Below are 21,521 nucleotides of genomic sequence, written 5' to 3' on the forward strand. Positions count from 1 at the left end.
CCTTGTCCTTAAGGCAAAATTGACCTGGGTCAAAAGAGAACAGTGCAATATTCGTTCGCTAAATATGCTTTTGTCGTGCAGACAAGGCATTTGTCCAATCATAAAATACAATTTTATAATGTTAAATATAATCTCAAAATCATAACTATTATTTACCTACAAAATATCTTAAATGAAAAGAAATAAATATGGACTATACTGTTGCGGAATTTGATATTGTGTCATGAAGTGTTGACACGTGGTCTCCATATTTACCCGGCAAATCGCACGTGTTCTGCTACTCTGACTACTGATCAACATTGATCATCCTATTTAACTAATCTAAATACAATCATGGCTGATACAGGTTCATATTTTGTGTTTGTCTGATATTCGTTTATGAATTGTTGCAGTTGTCATTGTCTGTTTTGACCGTTATGAGTGACTGGTCTACTCTCTGAGACTACAAATGACAATGAATAACGATTTCTGAATTGAAATTTGAAGTTTGCCAATCATTTTCATATGAACTGAAATATCAACTACAAAATGCAACTGAGAGTTTTTGGTTGTCTTTGAGTTGTTATTATTATTATTCGTAAACACTAATTTATATAGGAACGTAGCCAGTAGGTCATTTTCACATGAATTTTCAAATCAATTCTAAGTGCACCTTTGTCTATGAATAACCCTTGCATTACAGTTGCCTTACATAAATAATGGAATGAATGAGTTTTTACTTTTTCCAAACAAAATATTTGTTAAAACTTGTGTTTTCATTGTAGAGATTAAATTAGGAGCAAAAATAATTGAAGGTAAAACTAAAGTGGTGTATGATATATTAGATCAACCTGGTCGTGTTTTACTTCAATCTAAAGATAGAATAACAGCTGGTGATGGTGCCAGATCACATGAACTAGAAGGCAAGGCAGCAATATCAACATCAACAGCATGTTCTGTTTTCAAACTTCTCACTGAAGCAGGTAAGATGGATATAAATGTGACTTTCTGATAGTGAAGCAAAGTTGACAATCACACATGCAGAAGAGCAATACATGATAATGATCTTATCCTCATAATTACCCTATGGCTTATGCCACAATTTTTTCTACCCAAATTTTTAAGCCAGATTAGACGATAGGAGATTGTTGACTAGTGAATATATAAGTGCCAATTTTTTTTTCAGGTATCAAAACCCATTTTATTGGTAAACATTCTGATACAGCATTGATAACCTACAAATGTGATATGATACCAATAGAATGGGTTACCAGACGAGTTGCTACTGGCTCTTTCATCAGACGTCATAAAGGTGTACCTGAAGGTTACAGATTCTCTCCTCCAAAATTAGAAACTTTTTTCAAGGTAATGTTAGATATTGAACTGTAAGAAAACATTATCAAGTGAGGTCCTTTAATGTTTATATCATAGCTTCTACTCAAATAATTTAATCTTTAGGGTATTTGATGCATTTTTATACGCCCACATCTCTCTATGTGGACGTATATTGTCGGCCCCCCTGTCCTTCCGTCCATCAACATTTGCTTGTAAACGCTCTAAAAACTAGATTTTTTGATGGAATCAAATGAAATTTGGTATGTGTATACATATTCATAAAACAAAGAACAAGTTCGAATATGCTATTACTCTCTTAGTTTTCAACCGATTTTGATGAAACTTAAAATGGATGTTTCGTTTTTACCATCCACATGCCGTGGTCCACTATCTTTTGTTTTTGAAGGGTTAGACTATTTTAAGCATAAGTTCTTACAGCTTTTTCTCCTTTTCTGTTTCACCATCAAGAACCATAATTCTGTTTACAGGATGATGAAAACCATGACCCACAATGGACCCATGAAGAATGTGTGTCTGCTAAGTTAAAGGCGGGAAATAGAACAATAGATGAAGATGATATTGATATTATGGGGAAAATGACAGTAGCAGTATTTGAAATATTAGAAAGAGCCTGGTCATCACTGGACTGTAGCTTAATTGATATGAAAATTGAATTTGGTGTTCGAACAGACAATGGTGAGAGTTTTATTGTAATTTTCTATTGAAAGTATAAAGAACATTTTAATTTTTGATCTGTCAATGATTTAGGATAGGATGTGCTACATAATAGGTGTCTGAACAGAATGGTAAGGAGTTTTGTCTTGGCTGCCAGAGATGTTTGTGTTTATGAAGAACTTTCCACTTTTTGATCAGTCAATGATTAAGGATAGGATTGTGTTTTGCTAGTAGTGTCTGACTACAAGTTTAAGGTCTACCTCTCTGTCATTCTAGGAGAATTAGTAGTAGCTGATATTATAGACAGTGATTCATGGAGATTATGGCCAGCTGGTGATAGAAGGTTAATGAAAGATAAAGAGGTTTATAGACAATTAAAAGAAGTGACATCAGAAGGCTTAGAAACTGTCAAGAGAAATTTTCAGTGGGTGGCTGAAAGAGTAGAGGTATACTTTGAATGTGGTTCTATATATCTAGAAATGCAGAGGGTTACCCTTATGTTATAGATTCCTGAAGTGGCCAAGAACTTTTTTTTCACATATTTGGTATCCCAGAATAGTTTTATTTCACTTCTATAAACTTACTTATCAACCCAATGTTGCTGTTTAGTTGTTGTAGTTTGATTAGTTTATCAAGTATCTTAGAAGTTTCTGACGTATGAGTGAATAACATAACAATTACCCCAGATGGTGGTAATTAGTAAATTCAATGGTAATTGTGGACAAAATGGATTTATGCAAAGACCTGCTTTCTATATTGAGTAGCATCATCTACACTGGTCAATTGATGCCACTCTTTTCTGTTTTACAATCAATATGATTTTCAACATAGAAACTGGTAGTCAAACCAACTGGTAGAGCTGTAGTATTTATGGGTTCACCCTCAGATAAAGAGTATTGTGAGAAGATAAGAGAAGCATGTCAAACCTATGGTGTACCATGTCAGCTACGTGTTTCCTCAGCTCATAAAGGCAGTAAAGATACTTTACAAATACTCAGTGAATATGAAGGTATATTGTTTTTTAGAATTGTACCAATACTTTTTAATAAAATGACTTGGATTTGTGAAAAGCTCTTTCAATTATTGAATACCTTTCAAAAATTAGTTAATTACAGTAGACTACATGTATTCATATTTGAATAAAATGTTAATCTGATCAAGATTTTCTATTTGTTCTTGTCTGTAAGTTAATACACTTGCCATTTTAGATCTGACAAAGTTGATTTCAACTAATAATGTTGCACAACAATTTTTCATCTACAGTGTGCCATCTACAGAATATAAATAATAAAACCTTTAGATCTGTATTTTAATCAGATATGGACTATTTTGACTAGAAGAAACCTGAAGTAGTGATAAACTGCTGGATGGACAATTATTCTTGTCTGAAGATTTGTTAAAAAATAGTCATGTTTGTGCTAATTATTATTATTGATATTTAAGGTGAAGGTATACCAACAGTATTTATTGCTGTAGCTGGTAGAAGTAATGGATTAGGACCAGTATTATCTGGCAATGCTACATGGCCTGTTATAAACTGTCCACCAGTCAAAGCCGACTGGGCAGCTCAAGATGTCTGGTCTTCTTTACGACTTCCATCAGGTATTTACATAATCTATTAAAAAAATAATATCCGCTGTAAAGATGAGCCGTTGTTTGCCTATCTAGAATTTTTTTTAAATTCAAGCTGTAAAGGCTTCTGTGTATGTCCCAATACATTTGTGATCTATACAATGATCATTTTAGTAAAGTGGTTATCTGACTGAAACATAATATGAAATAATATTGAAATAATATACAAAATTGTCAAAGACCATGGATGAGCCTTTGATTCAAATCTTATTTTTTTAAGGATTAGGTTGTGCTACAGTTATATCACCTGAAGGTGCTGGTCTGAATGCTGCTCAGATTCTAGGTTTATATGATCATGTGATCTGGAGTAGATTACGGGCTCGACAAGTCAATACAAGAATTGGTTTAATAGAAGCTGACAAAAAGACAAGAGACGTAATCTGAGCATTTCTAATTGAATTCCCACAATCTTAAATAAAATCTATCCTTTCTAACAAATACTCAACATGTATGAATGTTATTGTATTCATAATAATTTGTGAAATTTCTCTCTATTCAGTCAGCCATAAGCTTTAAAATTTCCAACATGTTTATGATGTCTTGCAAAATGTAGCTTGTTGCACAACATGGCCTACTGAGAATCAATTTGTTTTTGAAAATCCCCTTGGCTATCCTGTTAAGGTGACTCAAATGGTTTGAGTATGAACTTATACACAGTTGATAACTCTTCAAACTCTGCTGAAATATCTGACGAACTCCATGAACTAACTTCATTATCAACAATACAATTGAGTCAGATATCTTACAAGTTCTACCATCATAACCTAAAAGAATATGACCACATGATTTACATTTTCTTAAATGAATATCTATCACTACATTTTGAATTCCATTAAAATACATACTAATGTTTTGTTTGAATTATTTTTTGTCAATTTGTTACTGTATAATATAAACTTTAATTTTTAGATATAACTTCTTTTTTTTTTTTTTCAATTTTAGTTATTTATCCATTATATTTAGATTGGTGATCAAATGAGTTTTTTTAGTGGAGAGCTAAAATCAGTTCATTTCTGTGTTGTCAATTTCAGTAACTTGAAGAATTGTTATCCATAAAATGTATATTCTGTTATTTCTAATTCATTATTACAAGCTTAATCTGGACTATTGTGGATGCCTTCATATGAATTAGAAAAAATACTTTAATATTTTATTTTTTTCCTATAACATAGATAAAAGCTACAACAAATACATAAATAAACATACAGGTAAATATAAAATAAAGGCGCAATGATAAAAGACAATTATCAAAGTCAATACAAACACATACAATTTAAATTATTATGATAATTGATTTTAACCAACAAGACTTACATACATATGTTCGTGACTTCATTTTGACCTGCTCAAAAGTGCCCTGAAGTGTAATGACACTGTCTTATTAACAAGAAACACATGTAAATGTGTAAGTTATACAGTTTTTATAGATATTTATAACTCTTAAAACTCTTAATACACATATCTTATGACCACATAATTGCAATTTTTAGACCCTGATATTAAAGTAATAGATAATTATCATTATTGGAATTAAAACAATATAATTAAAACAATGGGTACCCATCATAAATAACTTAATTCACCTACATATTCTAAAGAATCTCTATGAAATATGAAGGCACTATATACAATAGTAATAAATACATGAAGCCATTGACAGATATACCCGGTACACAAGAAACATTTTACTACAAAAGATTGAATGAATGTTAAATTCTTGTAAAAAAGTGAAGCATGACTGAAGCTAGCTATATAACGCATAAAAGTCTTGCCAAGTTGTTTGATTTTACAACAATTAATAAACTATCAAAGAGCTTCCTATTTCTTTTACCAGACCTGTTATTTCCTTATCTTAATAAAACAGCTGAAATTGGAACTCTAATAATAATAATAATGACGATATTTATATTGCGCAGCAATTAAATATTCGTGGAATTTCCCAAGGCGCACAAGTGGTAAAGCGAATATTTAGACATCTACACCTCTTTAGCTCTAGTAGGCAGTTCTTATAGCTGTCTTGTCTATGTACATTTGAAAACAATGCATTGTTTAGGTCTGCACACAACACCACAAGGCAGACGTTAAGCAGAATGAATGACTATATGGTAATTAGGTAAAATATGATAATTAAAATATTTCATCTTCATCTTCAGAATGACTGTCACCTCTAGCATGTAATGTTAAAGTGGCCCCACCACGACCTTGAAAATATCTTGATCCTTTATCTAATGCTGTTGACTAGAATTAAAATTGAAATCATTGATTAATATATTGATTTTAATGAGACAAATTGCAATCTAAGTTCACCCCACATATTTCAACAAAATAAATGTTCTCAATGAACAGAAACAGATATACCCGATCCTGACGGGGTCATTCTTTAGCTGATAGTCACCGATTTGCCTTCGGTTACCCTTATGTACAATAGCCTTAAAAATAACTCCTAACTTCGTAAAAATCCTAGTTCACTATCTTATAACCTAATTTTTTTGTCATAAGAATTTGGTCAAGAGCTTCCACTGGACTTGTTTAGGTAATACATATGACAGATGGAATATTATAAGCAGAATGCTGTGATACACAAATACATATAGGAACGTTTGGATGAATAGTACCAAAACAGATATATTTATAAATTTAATCAACACATACAGCAATAAGTCTAATACCAGCTGTATCAGATTTTATCTTTTTATCCTGGTCAAAATGACTGTTTAATTTCTTGGTAATATTATCATGTAAGTCTTCATCTCTTGCCGTATCCGACTGAAAAATACAATCATAGGCTATACTGAAAAATTTCATTATTTGTGAGAGCTCAAATTACGTGAATCAAACAATTTGTGAATTTTTCTCCTTAGAAATATACAAGCATACTTTCAATACATATATATATATATACCTTACACTTGAATAGACAAATCTGTGAAATTAGTCTCTTATGTTCTATGGAATAAAAGGACCCTATCAACGTACCACTCTGACCGATTTACCTTGGTTGGAGATGTAAGCAAGGTTTTTATTTCCACTTTTCATGAACCAACACCAACCCCGTTATCAACCAGATATGACCTTCACAGAATAATATATAATGATCATATCCCCAGAAAAAGCCCTTGCCCAAGCCAAGCATAGAATTGCTACTGATTGCCATGGAAACAATCAATATGTTATCTGAGAAATGGTGCTGCACAAACAATCTTGAACACATTGATTGGTAATTGAGAAAAGTGCTACAAGATGATACTTACTGCTACCCAAGGATGTTGTAAAACTTGTTCAGCTGTATAACGATGTTCTGGATCAATTACTAACATATTAGATATTAATTCCTGAAAATATCAATTTAAATACATTTCATATAACCTCATATGACTGTTCTAAGCTGAAAATTTAATGGTGAACTATGCAGAAAGTCAAACTGATAAGCTTTAGATGGTTAGGTTCACAAATTTTAAAAGGTCCGTGAAACATAGACAGTTGACTGTTTGAGTTTAGTATATTCATGTACATCATATTCCCCTGTAAGCTGTAATTCTGATTTTAATTGAAAGTTAAGGTTATTACATACCTTAGCTGAGTCGGAGACATCATCCCAATATGGTTGTATAAATTCAAATTTTCCCTCTAAAATTTGATCAAATAGTTCTTCTTGAATGTCATTTTTGCTGAAAAAATCAGAATATTACAAAACATTTTCTTCAATATTAGCTCATAAAGCAAAACAATTGTAGAACTTTGGAAGTAATCATAACGATTTCCTGCGTTTTTATTTATTGCTCACGTGTTATGTTACACTACTATGCACATGGTGTTGTACTGCTCACATGGTGTTGTACTGCTCAAATGGTGTTGTACTGCTCACATGGTGTTGTCTATGCACATGGTGTTATATCATTAGTACAAGAAGATGATATAATTGAATCAGGTGTTAAAGATTTATTATTGATTTACCAATATGTTTTATAATCTTTCTTACCTGACAAAAGGAGGAAATCCACATAATAAGATATAAGTAATAACCCCAGCTGACCAAATATCTATCTTAACACCATATCTATAATAAATGGTAATATATCTCAAATATCGTTTATACTGTATAACATTACAATAAAAATAATACTGGAATTTCCTGGAATGGTGATATGGAATGTCAATGAACCATCTACATGGTCAAAAACTACGTGCCTTCAAGCTTTGATATAGTAATTTTCGATTTAAGTTAAGGGAATAATTGAACTAACTCTGTACAACTTACCCTGATTCAGCAAGTACTTCTGGAGCTACGTAAGTAGGTGTACCACAAACAGTATATAAAACATCATTTACTTCTGTTGCTAAACCAAAATCTCCTAGTTTTAATGATTTACTTTCGTCTCCATGATCACACACCTGTCGATGAAAAATAAATTATAATTTTTTCACATTATGTTGCCTGCGTTATGCCTCGTCACGACAAAGTATGCATTATTAAAGTCGACAAGAGATTTTCCACGAGTAAGAGGGTAATCGCATTATACATGCTTGCACACTATATTCGCAAATATATGGTATTTTGTGTTGTATATATCTTAGAAGTCAAAATGAAAGGAATTAATCTCAATAAATCATTTTTAATTGTCAAAAATAATCATTAAGCAGACAGTGGGTCTAACTTAATTTACTTGCATCCCTGAAAAAAGATACCTTTAAGGACCAGTATGTGAAAAGAGCAACTGTTGACTCCAGCACCACGAGAACACATATAAGATCACACTACGAAATTAAGTAAATTCGATATAATCTTACTTACCAAGAGGTTTTCAGGTTTGATGTCTCTATGTACGATGTTTAATGAATGGAGATATTTGAGAGCACCAGCTAAATTATATATCATACCACTAGCATCTTGTTCTGTATATTTAGTAGAGTTTGATATAGCATCAAATAGATCTCCTCCCTAGAAGTAAACATAAACAACACATGATGAAAACACTTGGGTCTATTCCATAGGGTCATTGCTCTGTTTGTCAAATCAAACCAAGAAAGTGTTTAGATTTCCAATGATTGCTCTAAATTGAGTTCTTTAGAAGTAGTAGCAATCATAATCTTGGCTTGGTACAATAGATCAAAGTCAAACAGCACGGCCATTTTGCTGGGGGTACAATTTAAATATAGGGACAGGCTGACTTCATGGGGGACAACTGCTGAGGCTGAATTCAAATTATGGATACTCGGTGGTGGTGCCATAGTCACAAGCCTCTCATTGGCGCCGCCAATGCCATTTTGGGTGAGATCATTGCTGACAAAAGTATCATTTCACTAACTCACCTTGACTAACTCCATAACCAAATAAACATTTTCTTTTGTTTCAAATTCTTCTACTAATAGAATAATGTTTGGATGTTTGACCTTTCTCAAAATAGCCACTTCATTTTGTAACATCTCCTCTTCCTGGAAAGATTAGAAATTAGTGAATTAACACAATGACATTACTTCATCTTACTAGCCCACAAACATCATATAAACGTCGTCTACACAGATCTTACTACAAACATCATATACACAGATCTTACTATACACAGATCTTACTACAAACATCATGCACAGATCTTATTACAAACATCGTATACACAGATCTTACTACAAACATCATATAAACAGATCTTAAACACAGATCTTACACAATCTCCGTAAACGTCGTCTACACAGATCTTACTACAAACATTATATACACAGATCTTACTACAAACATCATATACACAGATCTTACTACAAACATCATATACACAGATCTTACTACAAACATCGTATACACAGATTTTACTACTAACAGCTTATACACATATCTTACTACAAACATCATATACATAGATCTTACTATTAAACAAACAGATCTTACTACAAACATCATATACACACATCTTACTACAAACATCATATACACAGATCTTACTACATACGTCTCATATACAGATCTTACACGCAGATCTTACAACAAACATAGTATACACAGATTTTACTACTAACAGCTTATACACATATCTTACTAAAAACATCATATACACAGATCTTACAATTAAACAAACAGATCTTACTACAAATATCAAATACACAGATCTTACTACAAACATCATATACATAGATCTTACTACAAACATCATATACACAGATCTTACTACAAACGTCTCATATACAGATCTTGCACGCAAATCTTACAACAAACATCGCATACACAGATTTTACTACTAACAGCTTATACACATATCTTACTACAAACATCATATACACAGATCTTACTATTAAACAAACAGATCTTACTACAAACATCATATACACAGATGCTACTACAAACATCATATAAACAGATCGTACCGCGAACATCATATCCACAAATCTTACTACAAACATCATATACACAGATCTTACCATTAAACAAACAGATCTTACTACAAACATAATATAAACAGATCGTACCACAAACATCATATACATAGATCTTACTACAAACATCATATACACAAATATTACTGCAAACATCATATACGCAGATCTTACCTTAAACATCATATACGCAGATCTTACTACAAACATCATATACGCAGATCTTACCACTAACATCATATACGCAGATCTTACCACTAACATCATATACATAGATCTTGCCACAAACATCATATACACAGATGTTACTACAAACATCATATACACAGATGTTACTACAAACATCATATACACAGATCTTACTACAAACATCATACACAGATCTTACTACAAACATCATATACGCAGATCTTACCACAAACATCATATACGCAGATCTTACCACAAACATCATATACGCAGATCGTACTTCAAACGTCTCATATACAGATCATGTCATACACACAGATCTTACTACAAACATCGTATACACAGATTTTACTACAAACATCATATACGCAGATCTTACTACAAACATCATAAACGCAGATCTTGCTACAAACATCATATACACTGATCTTACCACAAACATCATATATACACTGATCTTATCACAAACATTATATTCACAGATCTTACTACAAACATCATACACACAGATCTTACTACAAGCATCATACACAGATCTTACTACAAACATCACATACGCAGATCTTACCACAAACATCATATACGCAGATCTTACCACAAACATCATATACGCAGATCGTACTTCAAACGTCTCATATACAGATCATGTCATACACACAGATCTTACTACAAACATCGTATACACAGATTTTACTACAAACATCATATACGCAGATCTTACTACAAACATCATATACGCAGATTTTGCTACAAACATCATATACACTGATCTTACCACAAACATCATATATACACTGATCTTATCACAAACATTATATACACAGATCTTACTTCAAACATCATATACGCAGATCCTACTACAAACATCATTATACGCACGATTCTATCGGGAACGGAAATGTGCGGGTAAACGAGGCTTCGCTGTATTTACCGACCTTACTACAAACATCATATTCATAGATCTTACTACAAACATCATATATTTGGATCGCACCATAGACATAATATACACAGATCTTACTATAAACATAATATTTGCAAATCTTACTACAAACGTCTCATCTACAGATCATGCACACATATCTTAGTACAAACATCATATACGCAGATCTTACTACAAATATCACATAATAGATAACGTCCGTGTGCTTGGCAAGTACAATTACTTATTACTCACCTTTCCTTGGCATTTGTTCTTTTCAATGACTTTCAATGCAAATCTTCTATTATTGAATCTGTAATATTAAATATGTGAAATCATTATAAAAAATGAGTTAAAAATGTTCGAGCTGACATTTATGTTCTTCATACACTTTTGCGCAGCATTACCATTATAAAATGTTGTTTGAAGAAAATATCACTTACCTATCAGTACATTCTTTGACGTGAGCAAAATTTCCTTCCCCAATAATCATACCAATATCGTATCTTTCTGTTAGTTCATCTGGTAGTCTAGCTTTGCCTGAAAAATAAGATATCTGAGATTGCCCGAATCTTTAACCTAGATTTTTGCCCGAAAAAACTTACTTTCGGGGCTTCAAGGGGCGGCTGCCCTCCCCACCCTTTGGCTCCGCCACTGTCGAGAGCCATCATCCAACCAATTTAGAAATTTATCCTCGCATATAACAAAAGGTATGAGAGAAAAGTATGGACTATGGAATGCTCTTCCTTCGTATGTGGTAATTAGACTATGCGTTTACAGTTGAAGTAGTCGATTCAGTTGCCATTAAACTGAAAAAAGGCTAGCACAACGAGGATATAGGATATGGAGAGAAAAGCAAGGAGTATTTCAGATCTAGACGAGGATATTGATTATGACAGGCTAATAAATATCATGTTACTCAATATTCAATCAATAGAAATACTGTGTTACAGATACATAAAGATTATAGTGTGTGTAATAGAAAACAGACCGCTATGAATAAACATGAGTAATTTCATGCTCGGATATGATTCTAGTCTCTGGTTTTTATTTTTTGATACAGGGAAGCCATATCTATCAAACAAAATTATCAGAAATCATATTAGGTATCACTGAAATGATAAAAACGATAATTAATAAGTTACTAACCTGCTGATTTTCTGGTAAGTCTTGGAGAATTAGGAAGACTGGAACTACCATTAGCTGTGCCATTTCTGTATTTTGGCTATAAGGTAATTACATATTATTAACTGTACATGCAATGGTATTTCTGAAAAAGGGGTACCAAGACAATAATAACTCCAGTCTCCATAATGCATACTTTAATGCCCCGAAATCAATTATTGACCACATTGTCGTCTGAATCCTGATTCGCAATGGTGACGAATTTCTATCTTGGCATTTCAAAGATAAGGTTTACTAATAAATAACTCACTGCTGAAACTGTTCTGAGTTTACGTGGTGATTTTGGTGACGAATGACGTGAGGTGTTTGGTGATCCAAGGCCAGCTAAAAATTAAAAAGTGTTACAATATATATTTCATTTCTACATAAGTCATTGTTAATATCTACATAACTATAAAACGACTGTGAATTTAACAAAGATAGAGATCGTTAAAAAAATGTCCATGTGATGGTAGTGAAATGGTCTTGAAACCGCATGTGATAACTAACATTACTTTCACAACTATTCAAAGCAACTAAAGTTATCTGATGGGGTGTCAATGGAAACACATTCGGGCTTCGATAAAAGTGTAATGTAGATGCTGCAAAATTTTTAGAATTTTGTGAATGGTCTTACCTTCATGAAGACTGCGAGATGAAGATGATTTTCGAGGTGATTTTGGAGATCTGAGAGTGATTCTTTCTCTTGATTGACTTAAACTGGATTTATAACCACTCACCAATCTTACCTCTACAGTGGAAAATATTGAAAAAATTAATATATTACACATTAAAGTAAAATACTGTTAAAACACGACTCAGCTCATAGAGATTACAATTGGCAATTACGAAATTTTGTTATCTATCATTTAAATGAATAAAGTATAGGATACTATAATAATGATCAATAAAACATTATTGAATATTATCAACCCATATCAATGGAATAAGCAGGTGTTTCGGACTGCTGGAATCGTAAATAGAATCAATGCATCTGATAAAGCACTGGATTAAAAAATACATCAAATAAGAAAATGAACTGATGATTCAAGAAGGTTCTTTTTATGTCTTCCTGTCAGTTACAATGAATTAAGAAACATGTCTTGAGGCGATGTCAGAGAAACTCTTCTATACAACTGAAAACTGTTCTTTATGTTATTTACTATATATAACTAATGTCTTTAACCTTGTTTGTAATCAAGAAAACATGGAAGAAAATCGAAAAGATATTAACTTCGTCTTTGATATTTGACCTGAGTGTCGACATTGAATTGATTAGGTCATGGTTTAACTCAATATAACATTACTATATATCAATCTTTAGGTCTGTTGATTTTAAAAACATCAAAAACATTTCATGATCTCAGGTAAACATCTGCCGCTCTTCCAGCCTTGCGATAGATATTTTGACAGTTATCGGCTAAAGTAGAGTCAGAAAAACTAAACCCTGTTTTATGGGATTTTCCACCCTAATTTTAAATTACCTTTATAAATGTTGATTAGGGCATCACCGTAACTTTCGTTTTTTAGCATAATGAAACTGCCCACGAAGTTTTGAATAACCGACGAGAAATCAGTTTCGTTAAAAAAAAACTTTGATGGAACCGTAGACGTGACATTAATGGTGCATGGAGATTATAAGGCAAGACTGAACTACAAAAAAAATCCATCCGTGTTTGGCGGGTCCGATTTAAATAAACAGGTTTTAAACGCCCGCACCTTCGGAAATGCGGAAAATCACCATTAACCAGGGCCTATTTTTTCTGTCTCTCCAACTCTCAAATTAGCTATTAGAGGCTGAAATAGAGGCAGATGTTTCAGTCTAGGTAACGACAAGCAAAGATTTACCAATTTACTATCTGGTAATGACAAGATTTGCAAATTATTTAATATTTCTAAATCGTTCCTTTTAATTACAATTTGTAATTTTGTATTCCAATAAATACGTTTCAACCCAATCTGCCTCTGTTAGCTTGCTTGACACGATATTCTGTACCCTACCTACCAGTTTATTGGTTTACTGCTCAGCAACCAATGCCATACTGTCAGTATGTCAGTGACACATTTCCATTATAAATGCGTCTGAATGAGCAAATTGTAGTTTGTTAATTTCAACGTGCAGATGCAACAAAATACATCACATCTCGATTGGTTTCGAATTCTAAATCAATGGAGATGTATTTTAATCATTAAATACTAAATTCAGACTCATGACCATCTGTTCTGATGTGATTATGCCAAGAATTAGCAGGAGATTAAGGAATTATACACATAATTATGACATAATTCGAGTATTATTATTAGATAAAGTGAGATTATTTTTGTAATGCCATGTCATTTATGGAAATATTGCATTATTCTAGAATATTATAGAATATATCTGATTGTTTTATCTCTTTGTTCGTGAACACAGAGTCAAATTTCTGAAAAGAGATACGATAGATTCAATTGCCTTTAAAGCATGATTTCTCTTGAGAGACTAGCAGACTATATGACAATCTTGAGATATACAAGAACCAAACGGCTAGCTTACTCTACTCGTGAATTGAAATCATTTTTTTCAAAACAATCATTTAAGAGCCTGTTCAAATAATCCTTGGTAGAAATGCAATTAGTATAATTAATATACATAGGCCAAATGAAATATTCAGATGTTTCAATCTATTTAGATTGCGTGTTATCTGTATGATTTGATGCTGGGTTATTTCCGACTGGAGGAAGGATTACGTCATCAAACAATGCCAACTGGCATCATGTAATGACAGATGTCACAATGACACGGATAATTGCATACAAATGGAACTGGGGCGAAGCTGTGTACAGATGCAATTATCTTAGTAAACGGATGTTGGTGACAATAAATAAATGATCGTAGAAAACTTTTTAAATATACCTTAGAGAAATGCTACCATTTAAATATCGGGTGACGGAAAAAAATTGTATCTTTTGGGATCACCAACATGGTATAGCAGGCTATGGGTCTCTTAATAAGCAGTCAACTTAAAAAATACTAGTAATCTGTATTTTGCTTATTTAATCATAAATAAATCATTGTTATAAAAGATGCGTGGGATTCATCTTTAAAAAGATATCCGAAAAATCATCTGACCCGTCACTTCATTTAGTGAACTCATTCCTTATGTTATCCAAATCCCATTTAAAACAGAAAAGCATTAATAAATTACATATAACGTATTATATATTACTTATTCTTATATAGATTATTATGATTTAATATTCTCTCTCTGCTTTAACAACCTGTAGCAACAAGCCTTCTCCTGAGAAATCAAAATCACAAAACAATTCTTTCTACAGACATTGTGTAGAATCAAGACCGTTTTAAATTCATAATAAAACACTATAGTTCATGTGTATGTTTTTATAACAGCCCCAGGAGATACTTTCTAATTTGTCTAGTTTGCAGCGACTTTTTATATCCCATGTAGAAAATGTCATTAAATGCCATTAAAAGCTCAGTGCTCTCGGTGAAGAGATCAGTGGAGTAAAATAAACTAATTTTCCGATGGTTGGAGTTGAATTATAGACCTATTAGTATCGATCTTTTACCATGTTAAAAAACAAATATTAAATAAGCCAATTTCTAACCAGATAGGTTTCCATTTCCTGAATACACCAGACTATATAGATTTTATTTGGTTAGTTTTCATTCCCAATATATTTATCCCAAACATGCGTGTCCGCTTTACATAAACCAGGGCTATTAAGATTATTTCTCCAAGTGCACAATAATAAAAGTGTTTTTGTAAATGTTACCATTGTAGTCTTACAGGTCAGTTTGATTTTCCCGTTGAGATGGAGACAACTTTGTTTTTACTGCATTTACTTTTCCAAAATAGTATACATTAAATTTATTGTATTGCCATCTTTCCATTCCGACTCGGGTACAAAGACTAAGTACGACTGGTAATCACGAAGAATGAATGTAGTTCGTACTAACCTTTATGATCTAAATCAAAATCGTCAGCTGACAATTTCTCAGCACCATAAGCAATAAATATAGTGTCATCTTGGAAGAAATCGGACAAACAGGTGACCTGAAATATATACATGTACATCATTCCATAAAAGACAATCTACAAGAGAAGTGACCTTGAATGCAATGAATGTGTCATTTTTATCAAGCAAATGAAATCCTCAGTAGTTTTCATTTCGTATAAAATCGATTAACCTTAAGAAAATTCTGAAATTCCATCATCAAAAACTAAACAAAGTTCATTTCAACTAATGGTATTTGCTTTTTTGTAAGGATGCACATGGCCAATGACTAAGTGACTTGTTTATATAATTCAAAGAAATGTGTTAACGTTTTAGTTGATCTAATAGAATGTTCTAAGAACCAACTCTTAACAGTCTAATCTGTATAGAGACATGCAACTCCTTGACGTCTGTTTGTCATCTACTCGATCATCCATTCTAAAGTCTACTTTATCATACTGTAGGATTTGTTACCATAGAAACAAGACAAGGTATCATATAACCTGTCATTGTTCTTATATACGACAGTCTGAATAAACACGATAATGTATGTAATAAGTTTACATTAAAGGCACCTAATTTATTACAAAAAATTTGTAACTACTGGTTATAGGTGTTGTGGTTTGTAATTGTATAATACAACATGGTGCTCATTAGGCTACTTACAACTTTTTTTAGCATCGGTTTCTGGAAGGTTAAGTTTAAGGGTCCTTAAGAGAAGGTACTTTTGTACTAATTTGACTCAACAGTCAAGCTTTTATCATGCATGCAATATGTAGTATTGCCCCCAATTTGGCTCCGCCATTGTATACAGAATGTCAAATAGAACATAATTAGAAAGGAACAAAACATACCTGTCTGCCATCAATAGTAAAAATTCTTTTCACTGTTCCTGAATCTAACTTAATAGCATTTGTGATATCATCCAGCACTTGTGAGAAAGAATGGGCAGTCTTTCTATTCAATAAAATACGAACTGCTTTTCGTGGTTTTGAACCATTCCGTATAACTGTCACTAATTTGGGTTTGATAAATGCTTTGTCTTCGTCATTCAGATCACTCGGTAACATCGAGGTCGGGTCTTGATTCTCACGTGCTTTGACATTCCAATTCCAATTTTGGCTGCCAGTTCTATTGTATTTGACGTCCTTAAAAGCAGCAGTGGAAGCGCAAATATAACTTTCACCCTCTTCTATTTGGTCCAAAGAGGTGATGACTTTCGAGGTATCCGCACTAAAAATGTACCTCACTCCATTTGGAAGAATATTTTTGTCACAAAGTGGACTGAGTGTCAACTCTGCCAAGAGAGATTCAAATGTTCTAAAGCGTTCTGGCGATACAGCGTAAAGTAGACCTTGGAAGAAACGGTCTCCATTTCTATAGAATCGTACTTTCTTGGCACGTTTATTTTCTGACACTCGCAGAATGCTTTGTCGGAGGAAGTTGTTACTGTTGCTAGGACTAACATTCCGGAAGAGTTTGGTTCCTCGTTGTCCATTGCGTGATCGATCATCAAAATGTTCATCCCATGCTGCTGTTTCTGCCATTCTGAAAAGAAGATATAATCTACTTATGAATATGTGGCCAACCATTAGAAATAAGCCAGGGCATTTTAAAATCTTAAAAATCGGAATCAAAGAACATTCTATATTCTGTGGAGAGTACACTTTAATAAGGATGTTTTTCTAGGCATACCTGATAAAAACTGTCTGTTTCCAAGAGTTTATGATATCCGACTGAAGAATGGAAAGTTAAGCTTTTATAGATAAATAGGAAATGTGAGTCATCGGCGTCTAGCACATACGATTTCTCAATCCCATTACCACACAGCCTATCTCTACTATTATTATTCAATGACAGTTCCATATTCCGTCGTTCATTCTGAAAAATCGATGATTCAGCTTACTTCATTATTAGCTTATAGTGAATCACATTCTCATATTCAATTGAGAAATGTAGAAATTTAGAATTAAATCTAAAAGAGGCCAGCTCAAATTATATTAAGCATTTCTTTTGTTCTGAACTAAATTTATTTGTGGAATATATCGTTATATGTTTCAAATGATTTCTTTGAATTTTATATAATCATTCCAAATTATCAGAAACGGAAGTAATATGTCTTCAGATAATGAGATATTATAAGAGCAGTAACTTTTGGTGTCTCGAATTACTAACTAGTCAAGAGCAAGTTATCATGATTGTCTATCTATGGGTTGCAGAAACCATAGAACTGGAAACTAATTATCATGATATAATATATTGTGGCAGTCGAGAGTCAAACACTGTAGGAAAAAATTGCTGTCGTTGTTAAAAAAAAAAGAACACATGGGATCAATAGTTCCAAAATTGAGCAATGTTTGGTGTTTTAAAGGGGCAGTCTGATTCTTTAAGTAGGTTGGAAAGTAGATGCTGAAATTATTCAAAACGATAGACCAAACTCTAGTGTGTTGTTTAAATTATCTGAAAGTTTTGATAAAAAATATCTTGCCATTTATTTTTCGAACTCATGTTGATCAAGTCAATAGGTCTACATAGCATATTTTATAATATATATTCACGTATAATTTACAACGATTTTAATGAATTGTTTGTACCGCCGCTTTAACTTTAAAATAACCACGATAAAATTTATTCTGCATGTCGACATTAATTTAAATTATCTCTAATTAAAATGTCGAGAGCTATTGACAATCTAATAATCAACAGTAGTAATTAGTCAATGAATTGATTTAGAATATTCTTTACAAATACAATCAGATAGAAATGAATTCGGATGAATAAAAGCCAATATAATGAATTGTCTAACAAGAGCTTTGTTTTTAGTCTTGAATAAAATCAATATCAGGAATTGTGGCATCATGTTTTACTGATTAGATAATACATTGTCTGGCACTATCTGTGACAGCATGTCACGTTCTGCTGTGAGTGTTTGTTCAAGAAATGTGATTTAATGCATGTCCAAACAGTTCGCAGTAATGAATGCATGGCCATTAAGAAATTGAATATTGCAAATTCAGAAAGTGGAGATTCTATTGGGTCTCATGAATCAAGATGCTTTTCCTATGACAGGTTTATTTCAATGCAAATCCTTCATCGATTATATTTTGATCATTTTTCTTAAAGGAACACAATCGTAGAGATAAGCTCTCTCAGAAGATAGGGCTGATTTCTACAGCTATGATATTGAATGGTTAAATCCTACGTCCGTTTTCTCTACATTTCATCTTTGACGTTTCATGGAAGTAAAATTTTAATCTGAAAAGTAATGGGTCTGCCTACAGGTGACTGAAATATAACCTTGAAAGCAAATATTTATACGAGTATATCCTCGTATTCGTTTATTCGATCTTCGAGGCAAAAACTGTGGTATGAATCACATCAGACCTGTTTATTTCAAACTCTAAGGGTCAGATTACTCGAGGTTCTTATGGGTATTTAAGTGCTAATGTTAATAAATTTCGTGTAAAAGGGTATAATTACTAGATGATATCGTATTAAGGGATTATCGGTTGATTATCCGTGTTAATCTGATATTACTTATATATACAATGTATTATAATGTAAATAACTATAGTGATTCAGATCAGATATCTTCGAATGGAGTTATGGTTATGCAATCTTTTACGTGCCTTCCTTTAAGTTTTAAGAGGACATTTCAAAATGTCTTTCAAATATTTTTTCTTTTTTTGTAAAATCTATGCAGCCTTCCGAAAAAGTCGGATATGAAAAGATTGCCAACATATAAATTTGTATTGTCTGTGCTGTGAACATCTTTTCAATCTCTAGCTATTAAAATAACTCATAATAAATTATTATGCTATAACACACGTTACGTAACATTGACCATTGATCCTGAGCTAAAATATATTTTAGAGTTCAAGATGTCTATGTTCAAATTGACACCCATCCGTTTTATCATACAAGATAACTCCTTCTAACATATTTTAAACCTCGTCTACAGACTCGACAAATAAAATTACCGAACTCTTCAGAAAACATAACTTAAGTTCTAAATTTCTTTTTCTCGATAAAACATATTGCAATCTGTCATTTAGACAATGACACGGTTTTTCATTTTAAATAATTTTGGACTGTATCTTTCTTTACAAAATTGATTGTTTGCAAATTTTGCTGAGCAAATTAAATGATCTCGACTTACCTGCCAAAAAATGTCGTCTTGCCCTTATCACAATAATCACGTTTGACCAGCTACTACGGTGTATTCCCTAGTAACACAAATCTCGGATCGTCTGCAACTTTAATTCCGAAGCTCTACCAGACACAAACACCAATCGATATAACGCACGATTTTCATAAATTATTCCATTCTGTGGAGAGAAAGTTAGCCAAGTTTAAAACTGACTAGATAGCGTTGACAACACATACACAAACTAAATAAAAACTATACATAATAACTTTCTATTATAGAAATCACCTCTATTGATAATAATGTAAGCCTTTTATTTAACAATCATAAATTATAATAGATATAAAAAACACCATTCTTTACACGGATTAACGTTATTGGACTAGTCGATTGCTACTCAAGGGTTGATAGGATAGAGACGCGCAAGTCTTATATTCATTAATAAGGCTTAATCAACATAACGAACTATCCATCAAATTCAACTAAATGCAAACTTTTGTTGCGTTGCACATCAGAAAGTTTAGATGGAAAGCTTTACTTTCTTTTTCAACATTATAAGCGGCCTAACGTGAAAGCTATACCAACAAAGCTTTACGCAGACTATCGAATGTATAAGGAATATTTATAAATATTTTCACAAGAAATAATGAAAACGGTGTCCATCAAACAGTGAGCCACATATATTTCAAGTGTAATAAGGGGAACTTTAAATTGGAAATACCTACACAGAATGGTATCAAATGTTACGACTTATCTGTTCATCCTTCGAGTTACCTACTGTGCAGATTTGACCATGGCAGTTGCTCCTCACTTTTTGTATCAAAAAGTCGCTGTTATTTTTTTTTTTGAAGAACTCTTATGGCAAAAATGTGTGAAATTTGTTTTCATCAAGAAGGGACACTTTTCAAGTGTAGTAAACCCTATTTGTTTTCATCTGATTTATGTATTTCTTTTAAAAAAATTGGGAATGGAATAGATAGTCTAAATCTCTAATGCTGGTCTCAAACTATGGTGAATATGCTAACAAAGGTACTTACGAATGGAATATTTGACAGTGTCATGTAAGTGTTAGTAACAAATTCGGAATGTTCAAAAGTCATTCTCCACCTCCTTACGAAC

General features: G+C 32.5%; 2 protein-coding genes across 2 annotated transcripts; one reads left to right on the plus strand and one right to left on the minus strand.

The window, feature by feature from the left end:
- Positions 1-29: 29 nt before the first annotated feature.
- On the plus strand, positions 30-4,691 carry LOTGIDRAFT_182233 (hypothetical protein). Its single transcript, XM_009057194.1, has 8 exons — positions 30-346; positions 765-962; positions 1,166-1,344; positions 1,803-2,010; positions 2,266-2,435; positions 2,821-2,998; positions 3,433-3,591; positions 3,842-4,691. The coding sequence occupies exons 1-8, from the start codon at positions 334-336 to the stop codon at positions 4,003-4,005; spliced, it is 1,269 nt and encodes a 422-aa protein (XP_009055442.1). The 5' UTR covers positions 30-333; the 3' UTR covers positions 4,006-4,691.
- A 1,057-nt stretch (positions 4,692-5,748) lies between these two features.
- LOTGIDRAFT_228585 (hypothetical protein) lies at positions 5,749-17,802 on the minus strand (the record flags this gene model as incomplete). Its single annotated transcript, XM_009057195.1, has 18 exons — positions 5,749-5,859; positions 6,274-6,387; positions 6,873-6,953; positions 7,193-7,289; positions 7,601-7,678; positions 7,880-8,013; positions 8,414-8,560; positions 8,932-9,054; positions 10,030-10,103; positions 10,240-10,371; positions 10,499-10,625; positions 11,351-11,408; positions 11,539-11,635; positions 12,245-12,320; positions 12,531-12,604; positions 12,897-13,010; positions 16,218-16,314; positions 17,110-17,802. 18 exons carry the CDS (start codon positions 17,800-17,802, stop codon positions 5,749-5,751), a joined length of 2,427 nt encoding a protein of 808 aa, XP_009055443.1.
- Between the last annotated feature and the right edge of the window lie 3,719 nt (positions 17,803-21,521).

Source organism: Lottia gigantea (assembly GCF_000327385.1).
Source record: "Lottia gigantea unplaced genomic scaffold LOTGIsca_3, whole genome shotgun sequence".
Taxonomy (NCBI): Eukaryota; Metazoa; Mollusca; class Gastropoda; family Lottiidae; genus Lottia; species Lottia gigantea.